Source organism: Xenopus tropicalis, chromosome 7, assembly GCF_000004195.4.
Source record: "Xenopus tropicalis strain Nigerian chromosome 7, UCB_Xtro_10.0, whole genome shotgun sequence".
NCBI classification, from domain to species: Eukaryota; Metazoa; Chordata; class Amphibia; order Anura; family Pipidae; genus Xenopus; species Xenopus tropicalis.
In genome coordinates this window covers 39,538,825-39,566,719 of record NC_030683.2, presented here as the reverse complement: position 1 = coordinate 39,566,719, position 27,895 = coordinate 39,538,825, and the positions used below count along the sequence as shown (strand labels likewise).

The 27,895-nt window shown below is 40.3% G+C and overlaps 1 protein-coding gene across 2 annotated transcripts; it reads right to left on the bottom strand.

Moving 5' to 3' along the window:
- Nucleotides 1-83: 83 nt before the first annotated feature.
- anxa7 (annexin A7) lies at nucleotides 84-27,895 on the bottom strand. 2 transcript variants are annotated; one of them, XM_012966339.3, is made up of 14 exons: nucleotides 27,752-27,895; nucleotides 14,986-15,034; nucleotides 13,133-13,328; nucleotides 12,736-13,047; nucleotides 12,461-12,498; nucleotides 11,074-11,121; nucleotides 8,840-8,945; nucleotides 8,661-8,755; nucleotides 7,826-7,939; nucleotides 4,548-4,718; nucleotides 4,183-4,353; nucleotides 3,345-3,420; nucleotides 2,178-2,290; nucleotides 84-1,143 (listed from the first exon to the last, which is right to left on the bottom strand). In XM_012966339.3, exons 2-14 carry the CDS (start codon nucleotides 15,031-15,033, stop codon nucleotides 1,021-1,023), a joined length of 1,611 nt encoding a protein of 536 aa, XP_012821793.2. In that variant the 5' UTR covers nucleotide 15,034; nucleotides 27,752-27,895; the 3' UTR covers nucleotides 84-1,020.

Below are 27,895 nucleotides of genomic sequence, written 5' to 3'. Positions count from 1 at the left end.
ATGTTGGTCAGTAAGACTTAAAGTGGACCTGTCACCCAGACATAAAAAGCTGTATAATAAAAACCCTTTTCAAATGAAACATGTAACTCAAAGTCATTTTTTTATTACCACATCTATACCCATTATATAAGCATTTAAAAGTCCCAGCTGTCAATCATATATTGCCTGACCTTGGTAAGGTGCCACCACATTCCAGTCAGTTTCACCACACTGTCTTATAGTCTTTACTGTTCCGTTTGTGCCCTTCCTAAAACCCAGTTAATATATAACTCTCCCCAACTATCACTATTGTGCCATTCTTTCTCCCTTCCTGATCCAACTGTCTATCGTAGGGTGTAGAGAGCTGCTAGGAGCTGTGAGATGGGAAATAACAGAAACCCTAAACAAAAACTAAAATGACATAAAACACTGGTGTGTAAAAATCCATTACACGTTTATTCATGCTGCCATAGTTATCATTTGCTTATCCCTGCAAGATGGTCCCTTTGTCACGTGCACATACATTGCCTCATTATTCTCTATGCAGAGCAACATTGCTTGCCTACAAAATAGCAGATGGGAAAGATCTTTAGGATTAAAAGCAGATCCCGTGAAGTCAGCTGAGAAACAATAGCAAGTTAAAGATGCATTATTTGTTTCACGCAGAACTTTTCGTTTTTGCAATTATTTCTGTACTGAACAAAAGGATTGTAGAGAGTATCGCAAAGATGGGAAAACTCCTTTCTGACCTAAGTTTTTTGTTTTTTTTTATACAATTTAGATTTTTGTCATGTAACAAAGGCACTGGGTATATTATGGTGATATTTTTGGTTCAAGTGGGAAAACCAGCTATATAGTTTATATATAAGGCATGTGTGTAAAAAATATAAACAAAATCTGTAACTGACAAACTTTACATTGATGGTATGAACACGTTCATGATCAGTTCCTGTAACAGTGCAGTTTATACTTTGCATCTATATATATGTATGTATATATGGACATATAATCCTTCGGATATATTTCACTGGCAGGGAAAACCTACTGGCCAGCAATTGCTATCAGCAGGCGCCTGTAGTCCCCAGATGTATCACTAGAGATTGCCGCAGACAGAGATTTCTGGTGCATCTGTACATAAGCCTGTTTGATCTGCACAAGATCAATCTGAAAAAAAAAAAAAAAACATATTTAGGAACAAACTCCATTTGAAAACATTAATTTATATATTTATCTGTAATCTAGTTAATCATTATATTCAGAACAATAGAGTGTAATTAAGACAAGCATGCACACGGTTCCTATCATGGCACCTCCAGTCAATGGCCAAGGTGGCTACAAGTAAGATTTACAGTTTTGCCCCAGTACCTGGGACTAGTTAAACACACAGATTACTGGGACTACTGCCATTTTAATTTATACTGCACCTGAACCAACACTGGAGCAAGAAACAAGCACAAAGTTCTACCATCCTCTTGTATCCTTTGTGGTGCTATTTAGCAAGGCACAGTGGCGTAAATTGAAAGCCCCCCAATGTGCACTGTCCCTCCAGAAAACAACCTCTTTTATCCCCCCCTCAGGCTGGAAAGGCTGGTACAAGCCCCCACCAGAATGGAGAGTTACCAGGCCCCGACTGGCAATCTATGGATTCTGGCTCATACCAGAGGGGCTGCAATAAGATGCCATAGACAGTCACTATTTATTGGGCTGGTGGGGGGCTCTTTGGGCCTCTGTGTATTTGAAATGCCAGGGCCTATTTTCAATCCCAGTCCAGGCCTGATTGTTACACCAACTCGGATTCTCCCACTGAGTAGAGACACCAACACCTGCTGTGCTGGGATAGAAGATTAGAACACATCCAATCAGCCACATAACTATTATATTTTTTTTTATATTGGGCCCCAAAGCAAATTGAATTTAGGGCCCAAAACATTGGTAAGTTGACATCCAACCAAGATACATTAAAATGGCTTACTTACTGGGCCCCCCTGCAACCACAGGGTCTACTCCCTCTAGACTTTTTTTGTGGGGATCTCAACAAGGAGGTACCCAAAAAAGTGGGCAGTAAATACTCATTAGCCAGTCACAGTGAACTGAACACAGCTCTGGATGGGAAAAGTTTCAGTTTAAAGGATTTAGAGCTGGGTGGGTGTTCGTTTATCAAAATAAAGCAATTAAAGCAATCAAAATAAAGCAATTACCTCGCTTCTGGTGACAATAATCCTTATGAGAGTGGAATCATCAGTGCCGGCTCCCTTCATAGAGCGGTAAAGTCTTTCAGCAAAGAAAGCAGGTCGGTTGATAGCACACTGCACTATAAAATGAAATACATTCATTAGTAATGCTGGAGATGGATCCCAGGCATCAGAATATGACGTTACTCAGAACCAACCCAAGACTTAACAATGAAGAAACAGAGGAACGCAATAGGGTTTATTTTATAGTTTTACTATAACTAACATTCACTGAAATTCAAGAGTTGCAAGTGGTCAGATGATTTTGACTTCTGCTGTCTTACTGGCCAAGCACTGTAGAGGTAAAAAATGTCAGTGTGTCCCCCTTAAGGTCTGCTTTAACTCTCAGTAGACTTACAGACTGTAACGACACACCCATAAGAGTATGCACACTTAAGAGAAGAGAACTTAAGCTGCCCATATTATTACATTTCTGCACCTGTGGCAAAGCTGTACAGACAAATATGTTCAAATTAGCAGGGAAGTGTAGAACGCTTGCTTAGTCTTACTAAATACACTACCAAATAAAGCTCATTCTGCCTATTTAACACTAAATTTATATTAATACTTTGTTTTTGTGATTTGCTGTGCAGAACAGTAAAATTAAATATCACATTCAGTAGATCCTGCCTCTTTGTTTCTCCAGAGCAATAGCTGGTGAGGGAAAAAGCTGTATAAATCAAACTACTGTATATGTCCCACCAACAGAAAAAAAAACTCTTTCAGTAAAACTCTCTGCCCGATACTGGTTTTCTACTCAAAGCCAAAAATCACTGGGAAGGCTAGAAAGTTCCATTAGACGAAAAGTCCTGTCCTTGGGGGGTCTGTTTGGTTCTACATATCATTCAGATGTTATAACAGAGGACAAATAATAACCTGATTTGAATCAACCCATGGGTGGCCAAATTGGATCTACTAAAATGGCAGCCTCACCAAATGAGGGGCACATTTCCCAGTGTATGGCTAAACTTTACTTATTCCAATAGAGAGAAAATGGGTTAACAATTAATAAAATTGGATTTGTGCATTAACATAATTGGCAATGGAATCCCTCAGTTGGCCTATGTATAAATCTGTATTGCCCCTTCAACATATTGTACAGAAGATATCATGTATAGAATTATATTTACTTACAAACTGCTTTCAGGCCATCTTCTATATATCCAGAAAATTCTCTGCCAATGACACTAATCAAGTCGCGTTTAGAAATCTGTAAAACAAATGTACAGTATTAGTTATATGCACACATAGTTATTAACACTTGCTAGAGATACGATGCACAAAACACACCCAAAATTAAATGGAAATACCAGGGATCAGGATGTCTTAATTACTTCAATAAAATAACCTATTCCCAATAAAAAGGTGAAAGGGATCAATGGCAGTGGAACTACCCTGTGACTTAACTGCCAACCACATTCCTAAAATGAAATGTAGCCATCTAATAGCCTGTCTACTCTTGGGGAGGTTATTAACAACAGGACCTTAAGAAATGTGCACCAATCAAAGGGGTTGTATTCACCTCTAAAGTAACTTTTAGTATGATATAGACAACCATATTTTGAGACAATATGCAATTGGTATTCATTTTATTGCTTTCCAGTTATTTCGCTTTTTGTTCAGGCAGCTCTCCAGTTTGGAATTTCAGCAGCTATCTGGTTACTTGGGTCTTGTTTATCTTAGCAACCAGGCAGTGGTTTGAATGAGAGACTGGAATATAAATAGGAGAGGGCCTGGCGTGGTCAGTGACACCCATTTGAAAGCTGGAAAGATGTAGTAGATGAAGGCAAATAACTCAAACTATTTTTAAAAAATGACCAACTGCAAAGTTGCTAGGAATAAGAAATACTATAATATATTAAAAGTTAACTTAAAGGTGAACCACCCCTTTAACAAAAATGTAAAGACTCTAATGCAAAGACAGAGGAAATTGTGACAAAGTGATCCTTATAAAAAGGGAGCTGGTTATTACCCTAGCATACGCTTCAGCCACAGCTCTTAGCTGGGGGAAACTTCGACTTGCTAACACTAAATTGAAGGAGGACTCATCTGTGCCAAGCTTCCCTTCTCCTGCTTGGTAAAGGCGTTGGGCATCCTGCTCAGCCTGCTGCAGGTTAACATTTTGGTTCTCATCACGGTTCCCCTAGGGATGGAAGACAGAATCAAATGAAAAATAATAAAGCACAAAACCACATAGTTCAGTTAACAGTGTCTCTCCTACCTTGAATGTGTGCCTATAGTCTATAAAATATCCCTACGGAATATCTTTGTTATCTGGGAAGGTTTTCTGTTTTACAAAGAAAAACTTGCAAAGGCAGAAGAGAACCAATGGCTGACCTGGCACATGGATATCAGCAGTCTTTCGAAATGGCCTGAAGTGTCTGATCGAATGTCCTTCTCGATGTCTCTGCCAAACTCATGTTTGTAACAGGAAACAATGTTCTTGATTTCACTGTTTGTCCTCGTGCAGAGAATCTCAATGAGTACTCGCTCTTGTGTTCCTGCCCCCTAAAAGGAAAAGTGATTTAAATAGTTACATAGTTACATAGGGTTGAAAAAAGACCAGTGTCCATCAAGTTCAACCCATCCAAGTAAACCCAGCACACCTAACAATCTATACACTCACATACATAAACTATAAATACAACCACTAGTACTAACTGTAGATATTAGTATCACAATAGCCTTGGATATTCTGATTGATCAAGAACTCATCCAGGCCCCTCTTAAAGGCATTAACAGAGTCTGCCATTACCACATCACTAGGAAGGGCATTCCCCAACCTCACTGCCCTCACCGTGAAAAACCACCTACGCTGCTTCAAATGGAAGCTCTGTTCCTCTAATCTATAGGGGGGGCCTCTGGTGCGCTGATTGTTTTTATGGGAAAAAAGAACATCCCCCATCTGCCTATAATCCCCTCTAATGTACTTGTACAGAGTAATCATGTCCCCTCGCAAGCGCCTCTTTTCCAGAGAAAACAACCCCAACCTCGACAGTCTAACCTCATAGCTTAAATCTTCCATCCCCTTTACCAGTTTAGTTGCAGTCTCTGCACTCTCTCCAGCTCATTAATATCCTTCTTAAGGACTGGAGCCCAAAACTGCACTGCATACTCAAGGTGAGGCCTTACCAGGGACCTATAAAGGGGCAAAATTATGTTCTCATCCCTTGAGTCAATGCCCTTTTTTATACAAGACAGCACTTTATTTGCTTTAGTAGCCACAGAATGACACTGCCTGGAATTAGACAACTTGTTATCAACAAAAACCCCTAGATCCTTCTCCATTAAGGATACCCCCAACACACTACCATTCAGTAGATAGTTTGCGTTTATATTATTTCTACCAAAGTGCATAACTTTGCACTTATCAACATTGAACCTCATTTTCCAGTTTGCTGCCCAGTTTTCCAATTTTGTCAAATCGCTCTGCAAAGCGGCAGCATCCTGCATGGAACTTATAGTTTTGCACAATTTTGTGTCATCAGCAAAAATAGAAACAGTACTGTCTATGCCCACCTCCAGGTCATTAATAAACAAGTTAAAAAGCAAAGGCCCAAGGACTGACCCCTGCGGTACTCCACTAACCACACTGGTCCAATTAGAAATGTACTTATAATGTTAAATAACAAATTAACAAAAAACACAGTCTGATAACCTTTTTAATTTATTGATGCAAGTGCTGCATTGTTAGCTACTATTTCTTATTATTATTGCACAAGGTAACTAGTACCAGTACTACTAGCAGTCTGAATACAATATACACATTGTATTGATTTGTGTGATTTTATACCGTAGAAAACTAGAAAGTGAGAAATATATTGTAATGTCTGCAGTTCCTATTTTAGCCACTAGAGGACCCTACCCAGATATATTAGATATTTTTGTGTTTGGATATAATATATTTGAAAGCGGATACTCTGCTGCATTCAAAGTAGGGATGCACCGAATCCAGCCCTTTTCAGCAGGATTTAGATTTGGCTGAATCCATGCCTCTGGCCGAACCAAATCCAAATCCTTAAAATCATGTAACTTTTTGTCACAAACACGGAAGTTAAACATTTTATGCCGGTTCTCTTGGCCCTTGGCCTAATTTAAATATGCAAGTTAAGATTTGGATCAGTATTTGGCTGAATCTTTCATGAAGGCCAAATCTCAAAATAGTGGATTCGATATATCCCTAATTTAAAGTGGCTAAAGCAGTCATTACTGTGGGTTAGCCATACACAAGCAGATTTGAGCTGCAGATATCAGTCCTCTAGACTGATTCAGCAGCTTATCTGCCCGTGTATGGGCACAAGCGACGGGCCTGCCCGCCTGAAATCAGGCAGATCTCGATCAGGCAGGTTAGATTTTTTCGTCAGATCGCAACAAGCTGATGTGGTCCCCAAACCGATGGTGCCTATACCCGCTGTTCTAATTTAATCTTTTGGTCCGAGGGCCAAATTAGCCCGATATCGCCAACCCGTAGGTGGGGATATCGGGAGACGATCTGATAGATTGGCGACCTCTTTAAACGAGCAGATCTTACCGCATATAGCCACCTTTACTGTTTGGGGTTTTGAGACACACAAAATTTTCTCAGTGTGTTTTTTTTAGCATTGACCAGTGGTTCAGCCATGAAACTTATGTATTATTAAAAATTAGCAAGTCTTTGCAGGTAGCTAGTTTTGAAGTGTAAAGATGTATTTACCCATTGGGAATTATTCAGAAAGCATTGTTTCCAAAAAAATATATGGTTTTCTCAGCTTACCTTATTATTAATGGGGTTTTACCACAAACTCTAAAGTCAGGCAGTGTGTTCTGTTTGCAAAGCTGAGTGTCAGCCAAGCCACATAATACTGCAATCTTATGCATCTTACTTACAAACTGTTTAGAAGATCTCCATTATTCATATGTATGATGTTATATATTTGTGCCCCCCCACCCCCCAAAAAAAAAAATGTTTGTAATAATTAATAGTTAAATATACAACATTTTGACTATCAATGCGAATGTTCAAAAATATATTTAATTTTGTTTTGGGGGGGGGGGGTCATCATACTGTTAAGGTCCCTTCTGAATCTAAAAACATGCTTATTTCTGAAAAATATTGTTACTGATTTCCAATTACACTCTTCATATTTTTTTTTAATTTTTTTTCCACAACCACACTCATGTGATACAGTGCTTTCCAAACCAGTTGTATTTTTCATGCATATAAAAGAATGATTACAGTGGAATTACAGTTACTGCCCTTAGATATACAGGTATGCAACCGGTTATCCAGAATGCTTGGGATCTGGATAACCTGGTTAAGGGGTCTTTTTGTAATTTGGATCTCTGTACCTTAAAGCTACTAAAAAAAAATCATTTAAACATTAATTAAGCTCAATAACATTTTTTTTGCTTCTTAGTTGGGATCAAGTACAACATACTGTTTTATCATTACAGAATAAAAAATGTTTTAAAATTTTAACTATTTGATTAATGTGGACAGTATGGGAGACAGACTTCCCGCAATTCGGAGCTTTCTAGACAATGGGTTTCTGCTATTTTGTTGTCAGAATCCAATATGCCATGGGCTTTAAGACAATAGTTACATGTAATATCAAGACAAAAACATGAGCAGTTACCTTCATGGCATGATATAAACTCCAGGCATCATAATATGTGGCAGGCATGAAAAGTGCAATGATGAGTTCTTCCACATTTCCACTTAGTTCCGACTTCAGATCTTTTATTAAATCCTGGAAAAAATCAAATACAAATGAAATGAGAACAGCTACACTATGTCATGTGAAATTGTTTGGTTTCACAAGCATTAGAAAAAATCAGGATTATGTGCCACATGGAGATTTTCTGTTTTTCTGAGACAAGCAAGGAAATAGAAATTGAATAAGTCTAGAGATTTTTATACAAAAAGTAGTTACAGTAGTAGTGTGGCCAAAATCATACCTCTAGTTAATAGGTATAGTTTCATACATTCAGTTGTGTTTGAGAAGCCTCATACAAATAATTATTCAAAACGTAATTAGAAGTTAAAAAAAAAATATATATTAGGACATGAAAAAACAAGCCTAATGTGTTTCGTACCAAGTGGGGCACTCATTCATAGACTGAATGCCAAAGGGCTCCACTAGGCACAAAACACGTTACATTTGTTTTTATTGCCCAATAAGTATATTTATTACTTTTCTAATTACTTAAGAATGATTATTTGTATGAGGCTCCTCAAACACCTCACCTTATCAGCTGATGAAAATAGGATTATTCAAAGACAGATCAGGGTATGACTAACCAAAGGCTAAGAGTACACAAGTAAAACACAAGTGGCAAATCTGGACTGGATTTACTAAAAAGCTGCAATTCTATTTAACCAGGTTGTTTTTGGTTTTTAAACTGCAACCCGTTCAGCTATAAGCTATAGAATCTATTTGCAGTTTCAGTTCAGATAACAAGAAACCTTACTTTGCCATAAGCAGTCTTAAATGCTGCCTTAATCTTTTGTCTCTGGTCATTGGAACGGTTAGCAACAACGTCAACGATGGCTTGCTCATCAGTTCCTACGTAAAGAAAAGATTAGAATTAATGATTGAAGGATAAATGTGAAGTGTCATTAAAAAAAAAAAAAATTCTTATTTTCATACCAAATCCTTTCATTGCTTTTCTTAGCTTTTCAGCATCAGATAGGGCATCAAAGTTAGGTGCTGCTTTTATTGTGCCCTGGGTAGCTGTCATTGCTGCTGCATAAGGCTGAAAAACAGACCAAAAAATCATAAGTAGGGTTGCTTTCCTATTATATATTACAAGACAAGATGCAGACCCATCAATGTTTTTGTAAGCGCGCTAAGGAACTCTCTAGTGTTTTCATTATTCTGAGCCTGATGTACTGCAATTAATAAACATGCCCATTAGCTGAGCAGCTCAAACTGTCAAATTTGTCCATCTGTTTCAAACCACAAAACAGAAAAACTTACCACACTCCAAGTTCCAATGTTATGCCAGGACAGAAGTCCATGCTATGCTTCCCCATGACATGGTTCCTATGCTAGTACTTATACAGATATATGATCATAGGAGTAAGGACAGCCAACTAAATATATAATTTTTCCCTATATAAATAATGCAGCTATTGGGCACTGCACTGTTCATCAGCATATACAGCGGGCTTGTGCCTCATGGAAGGAGCAACCAACTCTGGTAAGTAAGGCACAGTTAGGGGCATTTATCAACACGAGGCAAACTTATGGCAATCAAAAAAACACCAATCACTGATTGGTTGTTATGGGTTACAGCCCATGGGCAAATTTAACCAATGTTGATAAATGAGCTCCATTGTGTTTAGCTTTATGCAGGGGCAGGGAAGAAGCACACCCCCATATACTGGCAAATGCCTTTAACACATTTATTGCAGAACCTTTTGGTGACGCAGCCTGGGAAAGGAATGCACCCTAAATAAACAAGCAGGGTGCCTAAGGAATAATCACATTTATTTTTTGCTTTTTGGTAGTCATTTTATTATTCATTTATTATTTCTAATTTCACTTTAAGGACTGGAATGGACCTTTCATTTTGTCTTTTTCTATAAATGACTGGAATGCTTCTAATTCTTCTATATACACTATATGGCCAAAAGTGGGCACCTCACTACCAACACCTCCTCCCAGACCTGATGGGTCAGGTTGTACATTTGCATCAGTGATCAAATTGTTTTAATTTACAGAAAGGTACCCTACCAATACATATCTCAGCACTTTTTACTGAAGGTGAATTTTAAAGATTTCTATACTTATAAATAGTACAGAACAAATATTTCCAGCATGATACTTTTACATGAAATAAATCACATTCCAACAACCCGACACTTGGAGCAACATACATTTTAGATAAACAAGGTTAGACCAATACTTAGTGTGTTGGATACCCCCAACCTCCAAATTACACCAAAGTTAAGATGAATCACCACTATGTGATTCATAATTTCTTCTCCTCACTCCAATTAGTCCACAAAAAGGTTACAGCTATATGAATAGTCAACCTGCAAATAGTTCTGGGGTATCCAAGTCATCAAATAAGTATTCATCCATCTAATGCCCTGAGCAAACCCAGGAGGGCAGCTCCACAATTTGTGAACAATTGCACAACACAAAAACAAAAATGGATTGACATTCAAGTATCACAAAATGCAGGCCTAATAACACACATTATCGCTTGTGGAACACATGCTTAGTGCTATTTAGTCTTCAAATATAAAACAAACCACACACATGCAGTCACCTTGATCCACCAGCCTTTTTACACCAAGTAGTAAGACGTTAAAGTGCAGTGGGGAACATGGTGAGGAAAAGACGCATTATGAATAGACAAAAACCAGCATGAAAAGTCAGTTCTGTGAGTTAAAATAAACACTTCTAGAGAAAAAGCTAGGAAACACTGAAATTATTTCGCTGGAAGAGTTAAAAATTGATAAAATTGCCACTTTTCATGTATCTGCATTTCCAGAGTCATGTGACTCACAAACAGCAGGTCTACTCATCATTTTGTCATAGTTTTGTCAAGTAAAATATTGATGACATCTATTTATCTATCTGGTAGGGAACTGCCACTATGTATAACAACTAGAGATGCTTTATATCTAAAAATGAATACATTTTCACAACAGCAGTCTAACCTGAACTTAATCATAGGGATTCTGGGCATTAGAGCAACAAATCATTAGTGCAACAGTCGCACAAGACTCTGGGTAATAACAATTACCCTAAGCCTGAAAAGCTCATGCATTACATAAACGATATGTCTAACCGGGAGAGATTAGAAGAATTGGTTGAAACAGTGCAACACCATGACATTTCTAAAACATATAAAACACAGTTTGTCTTACATGCTGAGTACTGCTATACATTTCCTCTTGAAACGGGATAGCTGAAAACTGGAAAATTGTGCTATGAGTTTCTATTTAAACAGATATGTTTTGATAGCAGAAAAAAAAGAGGCTTGGATTCAATTTAAAGGAAATAACAGTTTTTTTTGCCAAGAAATTAAACAAAGTTACAAAGGGAAAGCTTTTATAGGCAGATTAATGGATGCACCAAATACTTAATTTTTGGTTTCAGCCAAATTTTAACTCTTCCACAAAAGATTGGCCAAATACCAGACTGAATGCTAAACTGCATAATCAAATTTTAAAAACATTTGCATTAATTTTAATCAAAAAAATAGTTGTTCTATTTGGTTGTCCGAAGTTTTAGATGTCAAGAAAACTCCCCTACCCAAACAGATCAGGTAGCCCTGCAGAGTTCCCCCAGGGGCTGGCCCTTTCCCCTGTACCAGGCCGTAGCACACTGAGCAGCTTGGTTAGTTTCTGTTATGTCTTGCCTTGCCAAATCCAGTGCTTAGGCACCCTAGCCTTTTGTGATGACCAGGAGCATATACACACTGGGAGCCAGAACTAGATCTGCTTCTGAGACACATTCTCCCACTCAGCTATCAATGCCAGGGAGCCTTGGCACTGTTTGTGACTCAGGGCAAGCACTAATGCATTGCCTTGTAGGTTCTATAGTTTTGCTAAATAGTAAATACTCAGAATTCCTGCTCTGAAATGTCATCTGTGATATTGGTTTCCAAAGTATTTAAACTTACAATTAAACTTACAACTGACTAGTTGGGTCACACTCACACTAGCTGTTCTTTCTCATTGTACTTTGAGTAATGGTTTCTTCTGCACTGCCTTTTTTTTTTTTTTTTTTTTAAATCAGGGACTGGACATGTTAAAACACAAGAAAGAGAAGATGTTGCTAACTACAATGAAATACAGTAACAGTACCTCTTTACTAATAAACGTTCAATTTGAAGTTCAATTATCCCAAAAACAGAACTCCAATTGAGAATTTGTGGCACTGTTTCATAACTGAAGTTTATAATTGTCACCCGATTAATCTTAACAACAAGGAGCAAATCTCGACTATATGTGTCAAAATCACTCTTGAACATTGTACATGGCTGGCACACAGGTGCCCTTAAAGACTTACCTGCTGAAAGAGGCATCTCTACAATTTTTTTCAGTATGTAGATTAAATACATATCACATAAAAAAATCACTTTAGAGTTTAGTGCTTTGAAAATAAAATACCTGAGAAAAAAAAGGTTTACAAGCGTAACACTAATTTATTTGCAAGCCTCTGTAAAACAGAACTTTCTACTGATAAGCTCTGGTTTAGTACTAGTACTGTCATCAACAAGAAAAAAATCTAAAAAATGCACGCTCTTACCACAGGTTGTGATGGTGCTGGGCCACTTGGATATCCACCTGTATAGAGAAAAGTCAGGAAAGCCAATGTAAATGGTCAGTAGTTTTTAAGTCACTGACCATCCAACAAGAAATAAAAGGTTTGTATTTGTTACAGTTTTATTATTAACTATGAATCAATAATTGTACCAACTGAAATAAACATACTTGGTAACCTAAAATAGCACAAAACATGTTTTAAAAATTAAAACAATCCTGCTGTGTGTAGAATACTTTCATAGCATTTATTTTACTTACCGGGTGCTTGGCCTGGCATTTGACCTGGCATTTGGCCTGGCATTTGACCTGGCATTTGACCTGGCATTCCTGCTCCATAGCTTTGAGATGAAGGTTGTGCAAAACCAGCATAGCCTGGTGCACCTCCAGGAGCTCCATATCCACCAGCTGGGGGTGCCCCAAAACCCCCTGCATTAGGAGCCCCATATCCACCAGCTGGCGCATTAAAACCAGGCCCACCATACCCAGGGACTCCGCTGGGGGCTCCATAACCAGGTGCACCTGGAGGGGCACCATAACCTGGCCCACCAGCAGGCGCTCCAAAGCCTGGCCCTGAACAAAAGCAAAAATACATTAAGTTGCAAATGGTTGTATACAGATAGCCCACAATTACATTTAGTTATATATAAAAATCTACCTCCAGGGTAAGATGGCATGCCTCCAGGAAAGCCACCAGGAGCTGGGTATCCCCCTGCCGGAGGGTAGCCTCCGCCAGGCGCAGACGGAAAACCCCCACCAGAAGCTGGTGGATATGCACCTCCTCCTGCAGCAGGGGGGAACTGTCCCCCAGGAAAAGCCTGTTGTGCTCCTGGTGGATATGATGGGTCGCCTCCCTAGAGAACAAGAAAATGAGGGTTACTTGGATACCTAGCTGACTGAATGCCCAACAATTCTCTCTGGTTCCTGGCCATCAAATGTGTCAAAAATATAAAACAATAGCACGGAATTGTCTCCGCAATAAAATTTGCAAGGGTTCACCCTGCTTGGAATCGCTATTGCGATACTTGCTTTTATATAATATAAGTATATAGCAATAGCACATAGTTACATAGAATTGAAAAAAGACCAGAGTCCATCAAGTTCAACCCATCCAAATAAACCCAGCACACACAACCTATACTTACCAATCTATACACTCACATACATAAACTATATATACAACCACTAATACTAACTGTAGATATTAGTATCACAATAGCCTTGGATATTCTGATTGTTCAAGAACTCATCTAGGCCCCTCTTAAAGGCATTAAGGGCTCTGGCACACGGGGGAGATTAGTCGCCCGCGAACAGGGAGTTAATCGCGGGCGACTAATCTCCCCCGTGTGCCAGAGCCCTAACAGAATCTGCCATTACCACATCTCTAGGAAGGGCATTCCCCAACCTCACTGCCCTCAATGTGAAAAACCCCCTACGCTGCTTCAAATGGAAGCTCCGTTCCTCTAATCTAAAGGGGTGACCTCTGGTGCGTTGATTGTTTTTATGGGAAAAAAGAACACCCCCATCTGCCTATAATCCCCTCTAATGTACTTGTACAGAGTAATCATGTCCCCTCGCAAGCACCTCTTTTCCAGAGAAAACAAAACATATAGTAGGCAGGCTAAGTTGTAGAAATCAGCAGCCAAAAAGGGAATTAGTATAAAAAGGTATAAAGTTTATTTAGTCCATTACCAGTGGCTTACTGGGCAAAGCTTGGAAAGGCGATACAGCGATGGGGTAGACTTCCGGTGTAATCCGGAAGTTAATTTACTGCATTCTTCGCTGTTGTTTTAAAAGTGATTGATGGGCTACTAGTGATGGGGCACAAAGAGGAAAGGGAGAGGAATGAGAGACAGACCTTTTCTCCTCTTATGCTGGGTCTGCGTGTCTGTGTGTCTGTAAGAAGGAGCGGTGCCAGAGCCTGCACGGAGAGAGGGAGGGGGAGGAGGGGGATCTAAACAGAAATGGACTGCGAGACTTGGGAGAGATCTGCTGCCAGAGCTTAGTAAATCTGTGGAAAAATACATTTACTAAAAAAACCACTACTACTATTGTAATTTTTCTATGCTATATTTGTTAATTAAAGTATATAGAATGGATATCTTGAAAGTAAAAATGTTGTGTTACATTTCCTTTAAGGACTGGAGCCCAAAACTGCACCGCATACTCAAGGTGAGGCCTTACCAGGGACCTACCAGAGCACAGAGGTGTCTCCGCAATAAAATTTGCAAGGGTTCACCCTGCTTGGAGTGCTATAGCTTTCTATTTTTGAATTGTTTTGGAGGGTGCCGATCCCTCCAGCATTGTGCACCGAGCCCCTTATTTTTTGGAGTGCTAGGGTGTGTCTCCAAGCTGTCGTCAAGCAATGACAAGTAATAAAAAAAAAAAAAATAGCAAGTGAGTTAGTGTAATGCACAAGTAAAACTACGGTTTTCTAAAATGACATCTGAAGGATAACTCATATTTTGTAAAGAGCAGGTCACATCCATTAAAAGCCAATAAAATACTTACAGGATAGCCTGGATATCCTGGGAAGCCTGAAGGGTATTGGTACGACATTCTAAAAAGGGGAAATAAAAAAAAAAAAAATAATCAGATGCAAAACTAACATAACTGTTATCGCACAGGAAGTCTGTATATGCACAGATAAATAACAACCCACAATGCCGTTCATACTATTTTTTAATCACTTAAATGGTAGTAATTCCCTGACATAACAGGGCTGATACTGATAACCCCCAATCATGGATGGGTTTGAGAAAGCTTGGACAAACAATTTTCTTTGTTATCCTATTGCACCTATTGGAAATGTAATGCTGAAATTGCTTCCCATGCAAGTGACCAAATGCCCAAAAATACATTTGCACAGCAGATCATTAAATCGCACAGAATTGCCTCTTTCGGCCTTTTCACACAATAATGTAATTCCACTGACTTTTACACACAGTTACTTCAATGCCTAGCTATGCAAAGGTATACTAGAGAGGTGCAAAAAAGTTGTAAGGAAAAAATGTGCCATTGCCCTAAATATACAAGCAAGGTAATGCACAGATTTCTTTAAGCAGCACAGCATAGGTTCCAAAAAAGTCAGTCAGTAGTGAGTAGTTTGAGCTACGCACAGGGGCAGCCACCTCACTACTACATGTATGCTGAAGGTGTGATATGGATCCGATGACTAATGTTCAAACTAAAGAAATGACTATTACACAACAGGCCAGATCTTGATGTTAGTTCAGTGACCACAGTAGAATTCTAACTGGTGCTACCAGTTGGACTACTTAGAAAATAAACCCTGGTCCTAGGTTTTCACTATGCTTGAATGGCTGATACAACTCTTGCTTTTCTATGTCCATATCCAATTACCTCCAGGCTATTTGTTCAGCAAGCGGGCAGAGCAGGTAGACGCCTAGTCACTAACATGGAAACTGGTTCTGAGAAAGCTCTGATGATTGAAAGGCAAGGCTACCTTGTTAGGCATCCCCAGAGATTCCGCGGGCACTCCTTTCTTCAAAAAAAATGCCCCAGCCTAGGGTACTGTTGGCTGAGCGCTGCACCACAATAGTACTCTACTCCTCCAGGCATCCTCTGTCAGTTTGGGTGAGTGCATGTCCAGAATTTAAGCCAAGCAACACTTCAACACTGCTCTTGCACCCTGCATAACTGCCCAAGGGGATACCTTGGGAAAGGAGAGAAAGCAGTGGTGCAGCACTCGGCAAGCAGTATCCTGGGCTGGTGGATTTTTTGGAGAAGAGGAACACCAGGCAGGGGTAACAAGTAAGCGACCAGAAACACTGGCTGGTTGCCACAAGCCACCAATTGGTAATTAGCTTTAAACAGCTTACTACAAGTTAGAAAATGAAAGCAAATATTTTATTGTTAATTTCTCCAGCCTTTTCTAATAACCTGTCCACTTGCTCCACCATTCCATGCCACACCACACACAAATATGGTTGGTCCCATATAGTTGTTCAAAATACATAAAACAACTTCCCAACTTTAATTAAAAAGAAAATAAACTCATCTACAAAGAACAATTACATTTTCTTTACTACAACAGTAGACATCTGCACAATGATGATTTTCTGCAGATTTTCATGTATTCACATGAGCACCATAATGTTGCTGAGTAAATATAATGAAAAAGTATAATAATAGCATTTCCCTTTAGTCAGTGTTCCTTCAATTTCTTCTTGGCTCTGTGCGCAAAAAAATTATTTTGTGTGCACTTTTGAAAACCACTGGCACACTTTTGTAGAACACACAAAATGATGTGTTTTCATGCAAAATTAATTGTGCTCACCACAATTTAGTAAAAAAATAAATTAGCATAATCTCAAAAAAAAAAAATATTTTGGATTTGGTTCCTATGTGCACTAACGATTTGCTAAATCCTGCTTTAAGTGCTGGGGTTCTACCAAAAATTGAATCCTACCTGTAATGCGTAAGGTGTGGAGGACATAGGGGAGTCCTGTCAAGGGCTTTTCAAAAGGGACAGGGCTTTTGCAGATATTAAAGGGGACCTGTCACCCTAAGAAATAATTCCAAATTCTTTTTACCATGAGTTTTACCATGACAGTATTCCTTTAAAGCAAGCTATTTATCACCCCAAACTCTTATATATATTCCACAATGGGGAACCTAATGCACACACCCATGCACTAGCTACACGATTAGATGGTAAGAAGCGAGTGCTGAATGGAAGATGAAGAGTAATTGTCTGCCCCGCCTGTATGCCTAAGGCATATAGGTGGGGCGGGCAATATATGATTGACATCTTGCATTTTTAAATGACTTTCTAATGGGTTTGGGTGTATTAATAAAAAAAGGAATATGGATTTCATGTTTAATTTGAAAAGGACTTTTATTATACAGCTTTTTATGTGTGGGAGACAGGTCCCCTTTAACAGGGGCCCCATGACCTTTGAAGGAAGGCTCAGGGTGTGGGAGTGAACTGAAAGGCATGGCTCTGGAGTGCCTGGTTTGGGGCTGACTCTCAGATGTCACTTCTAATGACAGGGCTGGGCACCTGCAACATCATTACTGAAAATTTCCTTACCAATTTCTCTTCAATACCTTAAAAGGATACAGATTTATTTCTTAAAATGATTAAAACCAGTCATTATCTATGAATGACTTCTTAAGGTGGCCCTACACAGGCTGATTTCAGCTGCTGATTGATTATCTGCCTGTTACCGATATCTGACCAAAAATTGGCCAGGTGTCAAACAGGTAGGTTTGATTTTACCATCAGATCAGAGACCACATGGGCTCATTGATGCGTTCCCTGCTCCGATGGCTCCTATACCATAATGTGTAAGCTACCTTTCCAAGGTACATAAGCGGATCATAATGTGTATGGCTACCTTTCCAAGAAAGTACTTAATTGGGTTAAACTGCTTCTTTCTTTTTGTTTACTCATTTATAATGTATGGCAACATCAAATGCAGATACCTACTTGTGTCAGGCAGCTGGAAAGTGGTTTGCCTAGTTTCTTACTTTATTATAGTACAGTACTTCTATTTGAATGTACAGATTTCATATAGTGCTCTGAAACAGCTCTCTCCATGGGTCTGTTTCACAGGATATAATTGTATGTTTTGTTTCTGTACAGGCTACAAGCAAGTTCACTGGGTGTGTCCCTTTAAGGGATCACCGTCTTTCGACTAAACTAAAACACATTCCCAAACAAAACCATTTTACTGTAAGGGATCACTGGTATTAGATTACCTGATAGAAACAGTGCTTTAGGGTAAGAGGGCGGAGACACAGTACCTTTATGTTTATAATGTTAAAGTACATGTCCACCCAAAAAAATTATTTTGCTAATAAAACAATACATAATTCTAAGCAACCTTCCAATATAAATTTGTAGGGCTTTAAAAGTTATTTGCAAATGTAATTGCTATAGAAAGCAGCATTTGCTAAACTCCTGGCTGTTACTTTTTAAACAATGTTGCAAAGGTTAGTCTCCTCCAGCCAGTCAGGTCTGTCAGTCTGTTGCCTTGTGTTACATTGTTTCAAGTGCCAGAGCCACCAGGGCAGGAAATAGAAAGGACAGGCAGACACTGCTTTTAATAGCAATAAAACATACACATTTAAAAACCAAGAAAAACTTGTAATGAATGTATTTTGCAAATTTGCTTAGAATTATATATATACTTTTTATATGCAAAATGTTATTTTGGAGTTGTCCTTTAAATATCTATGAGAGAGTTAAATGTATCAGGCTTATTCCCACTGCCATTTGATCCTCAAATACCATGAAATATCATTCATCAAGGTTCTATAATTAGTATATTACATTGTGGCAGCTGGAATCATTGCACTGGGAGAGGGGTTTAAGCTACTGTTACACTTGTAATTTGTTTGTGCTTTGCCTCAGTGACTTTTCTTGGTAACATACTGTGTTTATACCAAGCATGCAGAGAAAATGCAGTCATATTGCTACTTAATCTAACCTTTGATCAGCTAATCAATATAAGATATTTCCAATGATCTCTTCAATACAGAAATTTTGTCAAACCAATCATTTGAATTCTTGTAAATCTATTGTGCCATTTTTGACCAATAAGGCTAATGTCACACATGGCTGATTCTCGGCCTGCGGATAAATGCAGGCTGAGCGTGGCTTTCCCTATGCCTGTACCTGGAGTAACTGCGTTGCCCTTGGTTGAGAAGACACACCTGCAGTCAAACTGGCACACCATAGCAGAGACAGCCTGAGGCACTGCAACATCAGCAGGGGGAAGCAGGCGGCCAAAGACAGACAGAACCTGATCTGGTTGCTGTATGATTTCCCCAATGCAAACAAGTAATGTGTAGTGCCCTTAGGGGTTTATTTATCAAGGGGTGGAAAAAAAAAGGGCTTGACACAGATAAGCAGAAAGGAACTTCCCAGATCTCAATGTACTTGTATAGGAATTTTAGAAGCATATACTATGCAAGAATAATCTTTGACCTAGCGTTGCCATCTATTTCAGTAAAAACAGCACCAATCATCATTTTTAATGGTCAAGCCAGTGACAAACTTACTTCTAAGGGCAGTGCCAAATGGGCGGATTCTTGGCCTGCAGGGCCCCTAGGCCCCTGTGCCCAGGGCAACAGCTTTTGGGGCCCTTAGGTGCCAATGTAATAGTTTTTCCTTGTTTAAAAAAAAATTGAAAAGCTGCGGGCGAGAGGGGGAGGGGTTAAGCTGTGCAGTGTGGTGCACGTGATTTCCACATGCTACCGGAAGTGAATCAAAGATATGGAAATAAAAAAAAAAGATCAAATGGATAACCTACTTTAGAGACCAATATATGTTAATTTTCCTCGAAAATTATCTTTTGAATAAGGCCCCTTCCCAACTGTCATGACTGCAAATAAGTTATGTCTAACAGGACAGGAGGGGCCTTTTTACAAACTGTTTTCCCCCTTAAAAATGACAGCAAGGAAAGGGGGTCACTATTCTAGTATGTGCTGTGTGCCATATTGTTGCCTTTCCTTGGGGACCTTGCGGATGCGCTTGTAACATAGTAACATAGTAAGTTGGGTTGAAAAAAGACATACGTCCATCAAGTTCAACCATAATGCCTATATATAACCTGCCTAACTACTAGTTGATCCAGAGGAAGGCAAAAAACCCCATCTGAAGCCTCTCTAATTTGCCGCAGAGGGGAAAAAATTCCTTCCTGACTCCAAGATGGCAATCGGACCAGTCCCTGGATCAACTAGTACTAAAAGCTATCTCCCATAACCCTGTATTCCCTCACTTGCTAAGAATCCATCCAGCCCCTTCTTAAAGTTATATAATGTATCAGCCAGCACGACTGATTCGGGGAGGGAATTCCACAACCTCACAGCTCTCACTGTAAAAAATCCTGTCCGAATATTTAAATGGAACCTCCCTTCTTCTAAACGGAGTGGGTGCACTCGTGTCCGTTGGAAGGACCTACTGGTAAATAAAGCATTAGAAAGGTTATTATATGATCCCCTTATATATTTATACATAGTTATCATGTCACCTCTTCGCGCCTCTTCTCCAGTGTAAACAGACCCAACTTGGCCAGTCTTTCTTCATAACCGAGACTTTCCATACCCTTTACCAGCTTAGTTGCCCTTCTCTGGACCCTCTCTAACTCAATAATGTCCCGTTTGAGCACTGGAGACCAAAACTGAACAGCATATTCTAGATGGGGCCTCCCGTGAATCTATACCCCTTTTAATGCAGCTCAAAACCTTGTTTGCCCTTGCAGCTGCTGCCTGGCATTGCTTGCTACAGCCAAGTTTATAATCTACAAGGACTCCAAGGTCCTTCTCCATTAGGGATTTGCCTAGTGCAGTCCCATTAAGGGTATATGGGGCTTGCATATTTTTACATCCCAGGTGCATGACCTTACATTTATCCACATTAAATCTCATCTGCCATCTTAGCTGCCCAGATTGCCAGTTGGTCAAGATCCTGCTGCAGGGATGTCACATCCTGGATAGAATTGACTGGTCTGCAGAGTTTTGTGTCATCTGCAAACTGACATTACTCATAATACCCTCCCCTAAGTCATTTATGAACAAATTAAACAAAAGTGGACCCAGTACAGAACCCTGAGGGACCCCGATGAGAACCTTATTCCAAGTAGAGAATGTGCCATTAACAACCACCCTCTGTACCCGATCCTGTAGCCAGTTTTCTATCCATGTGCAAACGACTTCACTAAGACCAATATACCCTAGCTTAGAAAGCAGTCGTTTGTGGGGAACGGTATCAAACGCTTTGGCAAAATCCAAATAGATTATATCTACTGCATCCCCACTGTCCAGCTTCTTACGTACCTCATCATAAAAAGCAATTAAATTGGTCTGACATGACCTGTCCTTCATAAAGCCATGCTGATTACTGCTCATAATGCCATTCTCCACTACATAATTTTGTATGTGATCCCTTAACAAGCCTTCAAATAACTTGACCACCACGGATGTCAAACTTACAGGCCTATAATTGCCAGGCTGAGATCTTACTCCCTTTTTAAATATGGGAATTACATTCGCCTTCTTCAAATCCCTAGGTACCATACCTGATGAATGCGAGTCTGAGAATATCAGAAACAAGGGCCACTGCAATTCTGCCCCTAGCTCTCTCAGTATCCGAGGGTGTATTCCATCTGGCCCAGGTGCCTTGTTTACATTTATCGTGTGTAACCCTTTAAGCACCATATCCTGTGCCAACCACTGTGTATTTGGAGCTGAGGCAACAGTGCAGCTCTTAGGTGGGACTTGGCCCTCTGGCTCCTCTACTGTATACACAGAAGAAAAGAACTGGTTAAGCACATCTGCCTTTTCTGTATCCGCTGTAACCATATTGTTACTATAACTCAATGGGGCCACACCCTCAACCTGCATCTTTTTACTATTAATATACTTAAAAAACTTTTTGGGGTTAGTCTTGGCCTCGGCCGCGATGCGCTCCTCATTGTGATCTACATAATTTTGTGTATTCCTTTTTCATACACTGGCAACAGACAGGGACTTGCCTGACTGGTCTCTGCTTCTATTCCGAGGGATGGACATTATTAGTATCTAATTTTTGGGGCTCTGCTCCATGCATTGTCTGACAAACATCAACAGCAAGCACACATCATAACGGTAATGTGTATAATGTTGTTTCCTACATTCCCTGCAGGTCTACACATGTCAGAGCTAAAATACCAAAATTCCCAGAGAAGTTTAGATTCCCATGTGCCATTACTGACCTGCAGGATAAGACTGGATTAAACATACACACTAGTGATGTGCTGGTCAGGAAAACCTCAGCCTAACCTGCAAAATGTTGCTACCGTATGCCCCACAGGCAACCCGTATGTGTGCCTTTCTGCTCTATACATACTACTTCTGTGCTCCTTAGGTTCCAAAACAGAAGCAGAGGAAGAGTGTACTTCCCCAGTCTGACCCACACCAGCCTGAACCTGCAATGGTCGCACAAATTTTAACCCAAACCTGCCTGACCTAAGGATAAACCTGTGGGTCAACCCTCATTTCACTACTACACACATCAGGAATAAACGAAACAGAAAAAGAGACTACTCTTATAATGTTTCTGAATGCAATCAGTTTACAAAGAAACAATGTAGCATGTGTGCTCTAAAGAGGTTTACAATGCAAATCATCTGAGGGATATTCAGTATCTAGGTTCCAGGGGTAGTATGGTTTCTGCCCCCCCCCCAATGAAATTACCAGGCCTATTATATATGTTGTTATCCTTCCCCATTAAAGGAAAAACCATTTAAAAGAAAAACCATTTGTTATTTTGAATGCTTTAGAAGAAAATACCTGTTAAACTTGGCTTCCGGTCATTTGAACAAAGGCGATACGGCGATGCCGGGGAAAGTTTCAGGGGAAGCATCAACTATGCGGCGATCGATTGATCGATCGAGCCTAGCCTGACTCCTTCCTATACAGAAGGAAGGCTAGGCTCGATCAATTGATCACCGCATAGTGGACGCTTCCCCTGAAACTTTCCCTGCATCGCCATATCGCTTTTGTTCAAATGACCAGAAGCCAAGTTTTTTACAGGTATTTTCTACTAAAGCATTCAAAATAACAATGGTTTTCAGGATAGGGCAATTATTGGGGGAGGGTAGAATAGATTTTTTAGTTAAAAATTTTTAGTGTTACTTTTCCTTTAATCAAATTGAAATCATGTACCATTTTTAATAGGTGAGCAGTTGTATCACCTTTTCCCATCCTAATCTGCAGATACTCTATGTCCTCCCCAACATGAAGCATCTTCAGCACAGCCCCCAACATGGTGTACATGTCCAGAGGGCTGGGCAGCAAGTAAAACCTGATTAGTCAAATCTGGGCATATAATGGTGATCAACTTTTCAAACCTCTTAGCTTGCTTAAGGGCTCTGGCACACAGGGAGATTAGTCGCCCGCGGCAAAACTCCCTGTTCGCGGGCGACTAATCTCCCCTAGTTGCCTACCCCTGCCATCCCACCGGTGAACATGTAAGTCGCCGGCGGGATGGCAGACGCGGCGGGGCGATTTGCGCCAGAGCCCTAAGAGCAAGGATTCTGAGAGATTATTTTCAGCAACAGTTATAAGTAACCACCCTACAGATCCCTATTTACAGATATCTTACATAAAAGCATGACTTTTAATTACCAAAAGCATTACTGCCAGCAATCATATCATTATACTTATCTCTATTGCAGCTTTCTTCCTGATGCAAAACAAGAATCCCATTTCTAAATCCTAAGGGCGGGCTCTAAAGAAATGCTGACAAGTTTCAAAAAATGCATACCGAAATACTGTTTGATATATAATTTACTCCTGCCTTCCAGGACAAGAGTATTAAAGGTCATAAATTAATTTCCCCTTTCTCCTGTGTGAGAGCAAAGAAAGTCAAGCACCAAACAAACATGAAAAGTGCACACAAAATAAACTGTGCTGTAATTGCTGTGGTGCATGGGCGCTAACAGATGTACTTCTACCCCTATCAAAAACAGACTATTTCTGTAGAGGCTTGATCACATTCAAACAGACTAATAGTGCTGCAGCAACAAGGAGCCCACCCAAGCCTATTGCTACACAGGAGTCAGATCACAGCTCTGCATGCAGCAAATTTTGAGCAAACTTTTAAGTCCCATATGCGTTCTCTGGCCAAAATCCATGGGTGTGACAGGTGGATACAGTTCCTGTCAGCAACTGCACACACAGGGCATCATCATGTGGTTTTCCACAAGCAGAGTTGTGTGACATTAGCCACGGGGCATGGGTTCAAGTGTAGCTGCTCTTATAGCCATTATTTCTTAGCAAAAAATGCTTTCACTTGTAACCCAGTGTAGTCTCTCTGTGAAGGTGAAAAAGCTGAATCTACAGCTAAATAATACAGCAGTCAAGGCTTTTGCAATGTCATTGTTGTGTAAACCTGTTCTGCAGGGCACACAAAAGCTGTTTGTGGGTGTGATTCCCTCCAACACAGGGGCCACTGAAACAACATTTGTGACTACAGCTGCCTACTTAATGCCAACTCTGCATCTTATTAAAATATAGTATTGAATTATTAGTTCCTTAGTTGTATTTCCCATGGCAGCGACACACAGAAAGTTATATGTCACACACACACACACAGTATATTCAGTATGTCCAGCTGACCTATAGAAACACATGGATCAGCCCACACTGTGCACTACAGTTGGGTTTCTACCTTCTTAATTAATCATTGGTGGGGTAGAGCTACCACCCTTCCCTCCACTTCAGCCATCATCTCTCGTGTCATGGGAGGGGGTGGACACCGACTACCCTGGGCCTTGGTTGAGACAGGACTGAACTGGCAATCTGTAGAGTCTTGCAAATTCCAGAGGGCTACTGAAAGATATCACAGACACCCACTATTTATTGGGCCTGTGGGGGGCTGTTTGGTCCTTTGTGTACTTGAAATCCTATGGCCTATTTTAAATCCCAGTCTTGACCTGATTAAGAATGAGTGGGCACAGGTAGGGAAACCCAGTCACCTCTAGTAACCTCCCTTGCTGTCTTTATTTAGACAAGCTGAAAGTAAGTGCTTACTTAAAGGCAGCAAAGGCACAAGGGCCTGATTTAGGCAGTCTGGCAGCATGGTTTTGAGCTGCTTAAAAACAAGACAGTCAAAGTGTCCTAAACAGCCCCCCTTAGACGTATATTGAAATTGCATGACAAGCACTTGACACCTGTCAGGCAACTGGTCCCTTAAAAAAAAGTGTACAAGGGCAATATCACAAAACAAAAATAGAACGTTGTGCCCTCATTTGTAACACTAGTGTATTATAGCCCCCAGACTTTCGATTGGCAGCCAGTTGATCACAGCCTATCATATATGCTGTGTTGCAGAGATTCTATTCTAGGAAAATATTAGCCAAATATCCCCACACCCCATTAAACAAACAAAAAAGCCTTCTTCTATGTCTATAAGACTTATCTTGTTTGTATTTGGGGGTATGAAGGCATCAATAAAAAGGATATCCACCTTTAGGCTAATGCCAGACATGGCGTTTTTACGCTGCGTATTTTCTCCGCCTAAAAACGCCGCACAACCCACAAAGCCCCTGACTATGGCGTTTTTCAGCCTAGTACTGGTGATGTAGCAAATCCCATTTCCCATGGTGCTAATAGTGCGAAATAGTAAAAACGCTGCGTATTTCCGCTAAGTCTGGCAGCTGCCTTTGTGTACACATAGGAATAGGTTGCTGTTCAAATAATGGCGTATTTCGGCAAACGCATGAAAAGTCCGTGGTAACGCGTTTTCTAGCGTATTTACGCATAGTGTGTTTTCCATCGAGACTGTTTAAGTTATTTCTATGGATGATGATATTGTGCGTTTTTCAGCCGCCGAGAGAATTAGAAAATATGCAGCGTAAAAACGCCACGTCTGGCATCAGCCTTATACTGTAAAGTACATATTTGTATAGGTCACAAAGGGTCTATAAATATACTTGGCAGACTGGGGACAGAATTTCTTATCTCAAGTACCCCAAGCAGCTTTCAATCCTACAGTAAGCCAGCCATGCTTTTTATATGTAATTTATCCCTTTAAGTTGTATTTAAACTGAGCCCTCCAAAATAGACACCACTAACAGAAAACCCCACTACTGCTGGAGCACGTGGCAGATAATGTGCCTGGCATACATCACGAAAAAGAAACTGGACAAGGGCACGCAGGAGTGCTCTGTACAGTAATGGCTATGCACGCTGGTGAACTGACTGGCAATGTAAACAACGGGGGGCAGGGCAGGAGGCGTTGCACCATTTCACCCCCCCACACACACACTACCCGGAAGTTGCTGTAATTCGATTCCCAGCATTCGCTAAGACATAATTAGGATGTATGCAGAGTAGGGAGGTCCAACAAATATCTGGTATAGATTAGCACAAAGGGCATGTAACACAAAGCAAAACTATGTTATTTACATGAGAATGTTGTATTGGCTAGGCCAGCACCTGCCATTAAAAATGTTCTTGGTAACAACAGGGTATTTTAAGGGCAGCCACCAGTCATAAACCCTTTAGAGATCAAAGGTTGTTTTATCATGCAATAATAAAGAAAGTTAGGAGATAGATGGCTAGGAACTACTTTGATTTAATATTGCCATTAAGGCTGCTACAGTCAACCTTATGTTGGACTCCTCCTACATGAACTTTATTATTGGTTTATAAGGACTTGGAATTGTATTATTGATTTGTTAGTTTATGAAACATGGAATTATTATTTATTAGTATACTGCTGATAAGCAGAAAGAAAAGGGGGAAAAGGTCTCTTAGCTGTCTTTGGAGGGTTTCTTGGGTTGAGTGTGAGGGTTCACCTACAATAAAGGTTTTCCATATAGGTGGGCCATGAATAACACCTGGCATGCAGGGAATATCCTCCTCCTACGCTTTTCAGCTGGCAGAGAAGCGCCCAAACCCGGTCATTAGTTTTAAGTGAAAATGGCTGCCACTAATGGGGAACGTTGGCTAGAAACGCTCAAATGCAACACCCATTTATTAAAAATGGTCAATAATTTTACAATAGCTGGTAACAATGCTACTGAAAGCAGTGTCGGTTTATATTATCTGCATTGCTGGTTCTGACTAATGAGATGAAGTAGCAGGAGCCTACCTTTTGAGAGTCAGAACTAGAGAACAGAATGGGAAAAACAAACTTTTAGTAGCATGTACAAATAATTTATACATTTTACAAATATTAAAATATATAAAATTAATATATTGGGAAGTTGGTTTAATTTTATATTGTTTTATTTTTCATTGGGGCAGTGAATCCCTGTAATACACGGGAAAGCTCTCCCATGAGAGTGTATTGAGGGGTTGGTTGCATTGAGTTCAGTGGGGGACAAGGGGGGGGGAGGACAAGGGGGGGGGAGGACAAGGGGGGGGGGGGCAGCCTCCTGGGTGTGGCTGCACCGGATTAACTGTTTGGGATCCGTGTGGGGCACACACCCAGCCCCAGCATTTATGACAGGCACTAGCCTCGGGCTTGCAGTTGTAGCTAATGGCTGTGGTGCCTGCCCAGCAACATTCCAGCAGCAAAGCCTGCCTTCTACTGACAGAGATCCCAGCCTTTCAGCCTTATATTCATGCCGCTTCTATTGCTGCCATGTTATCGGACTACCCCAGCCTATAGCAAGCTACTAATTGCTGAAACTCAATAAACTACTACTCCCAGCATCCTCACAGACACCTAGATACTAAGGTTTGCAGCTCAGCAACTGCAGCAGAATCGCATATTTGCACTACCCTGGCCGTGCCCCGCCGTGAGAGCCCTCACCTTGTCAGATGCTTGCAGGAGTTCTGTGAGAAGGAGACTTCCGAGACCTGGCGCTGACAAGATGGAGCTCGCAAATTAAATCTCCCTCAGGAAAGACAGGAGGAGAAAGGCGGGGACACCAAAGCACCCGGAAGAAAGGTGGGC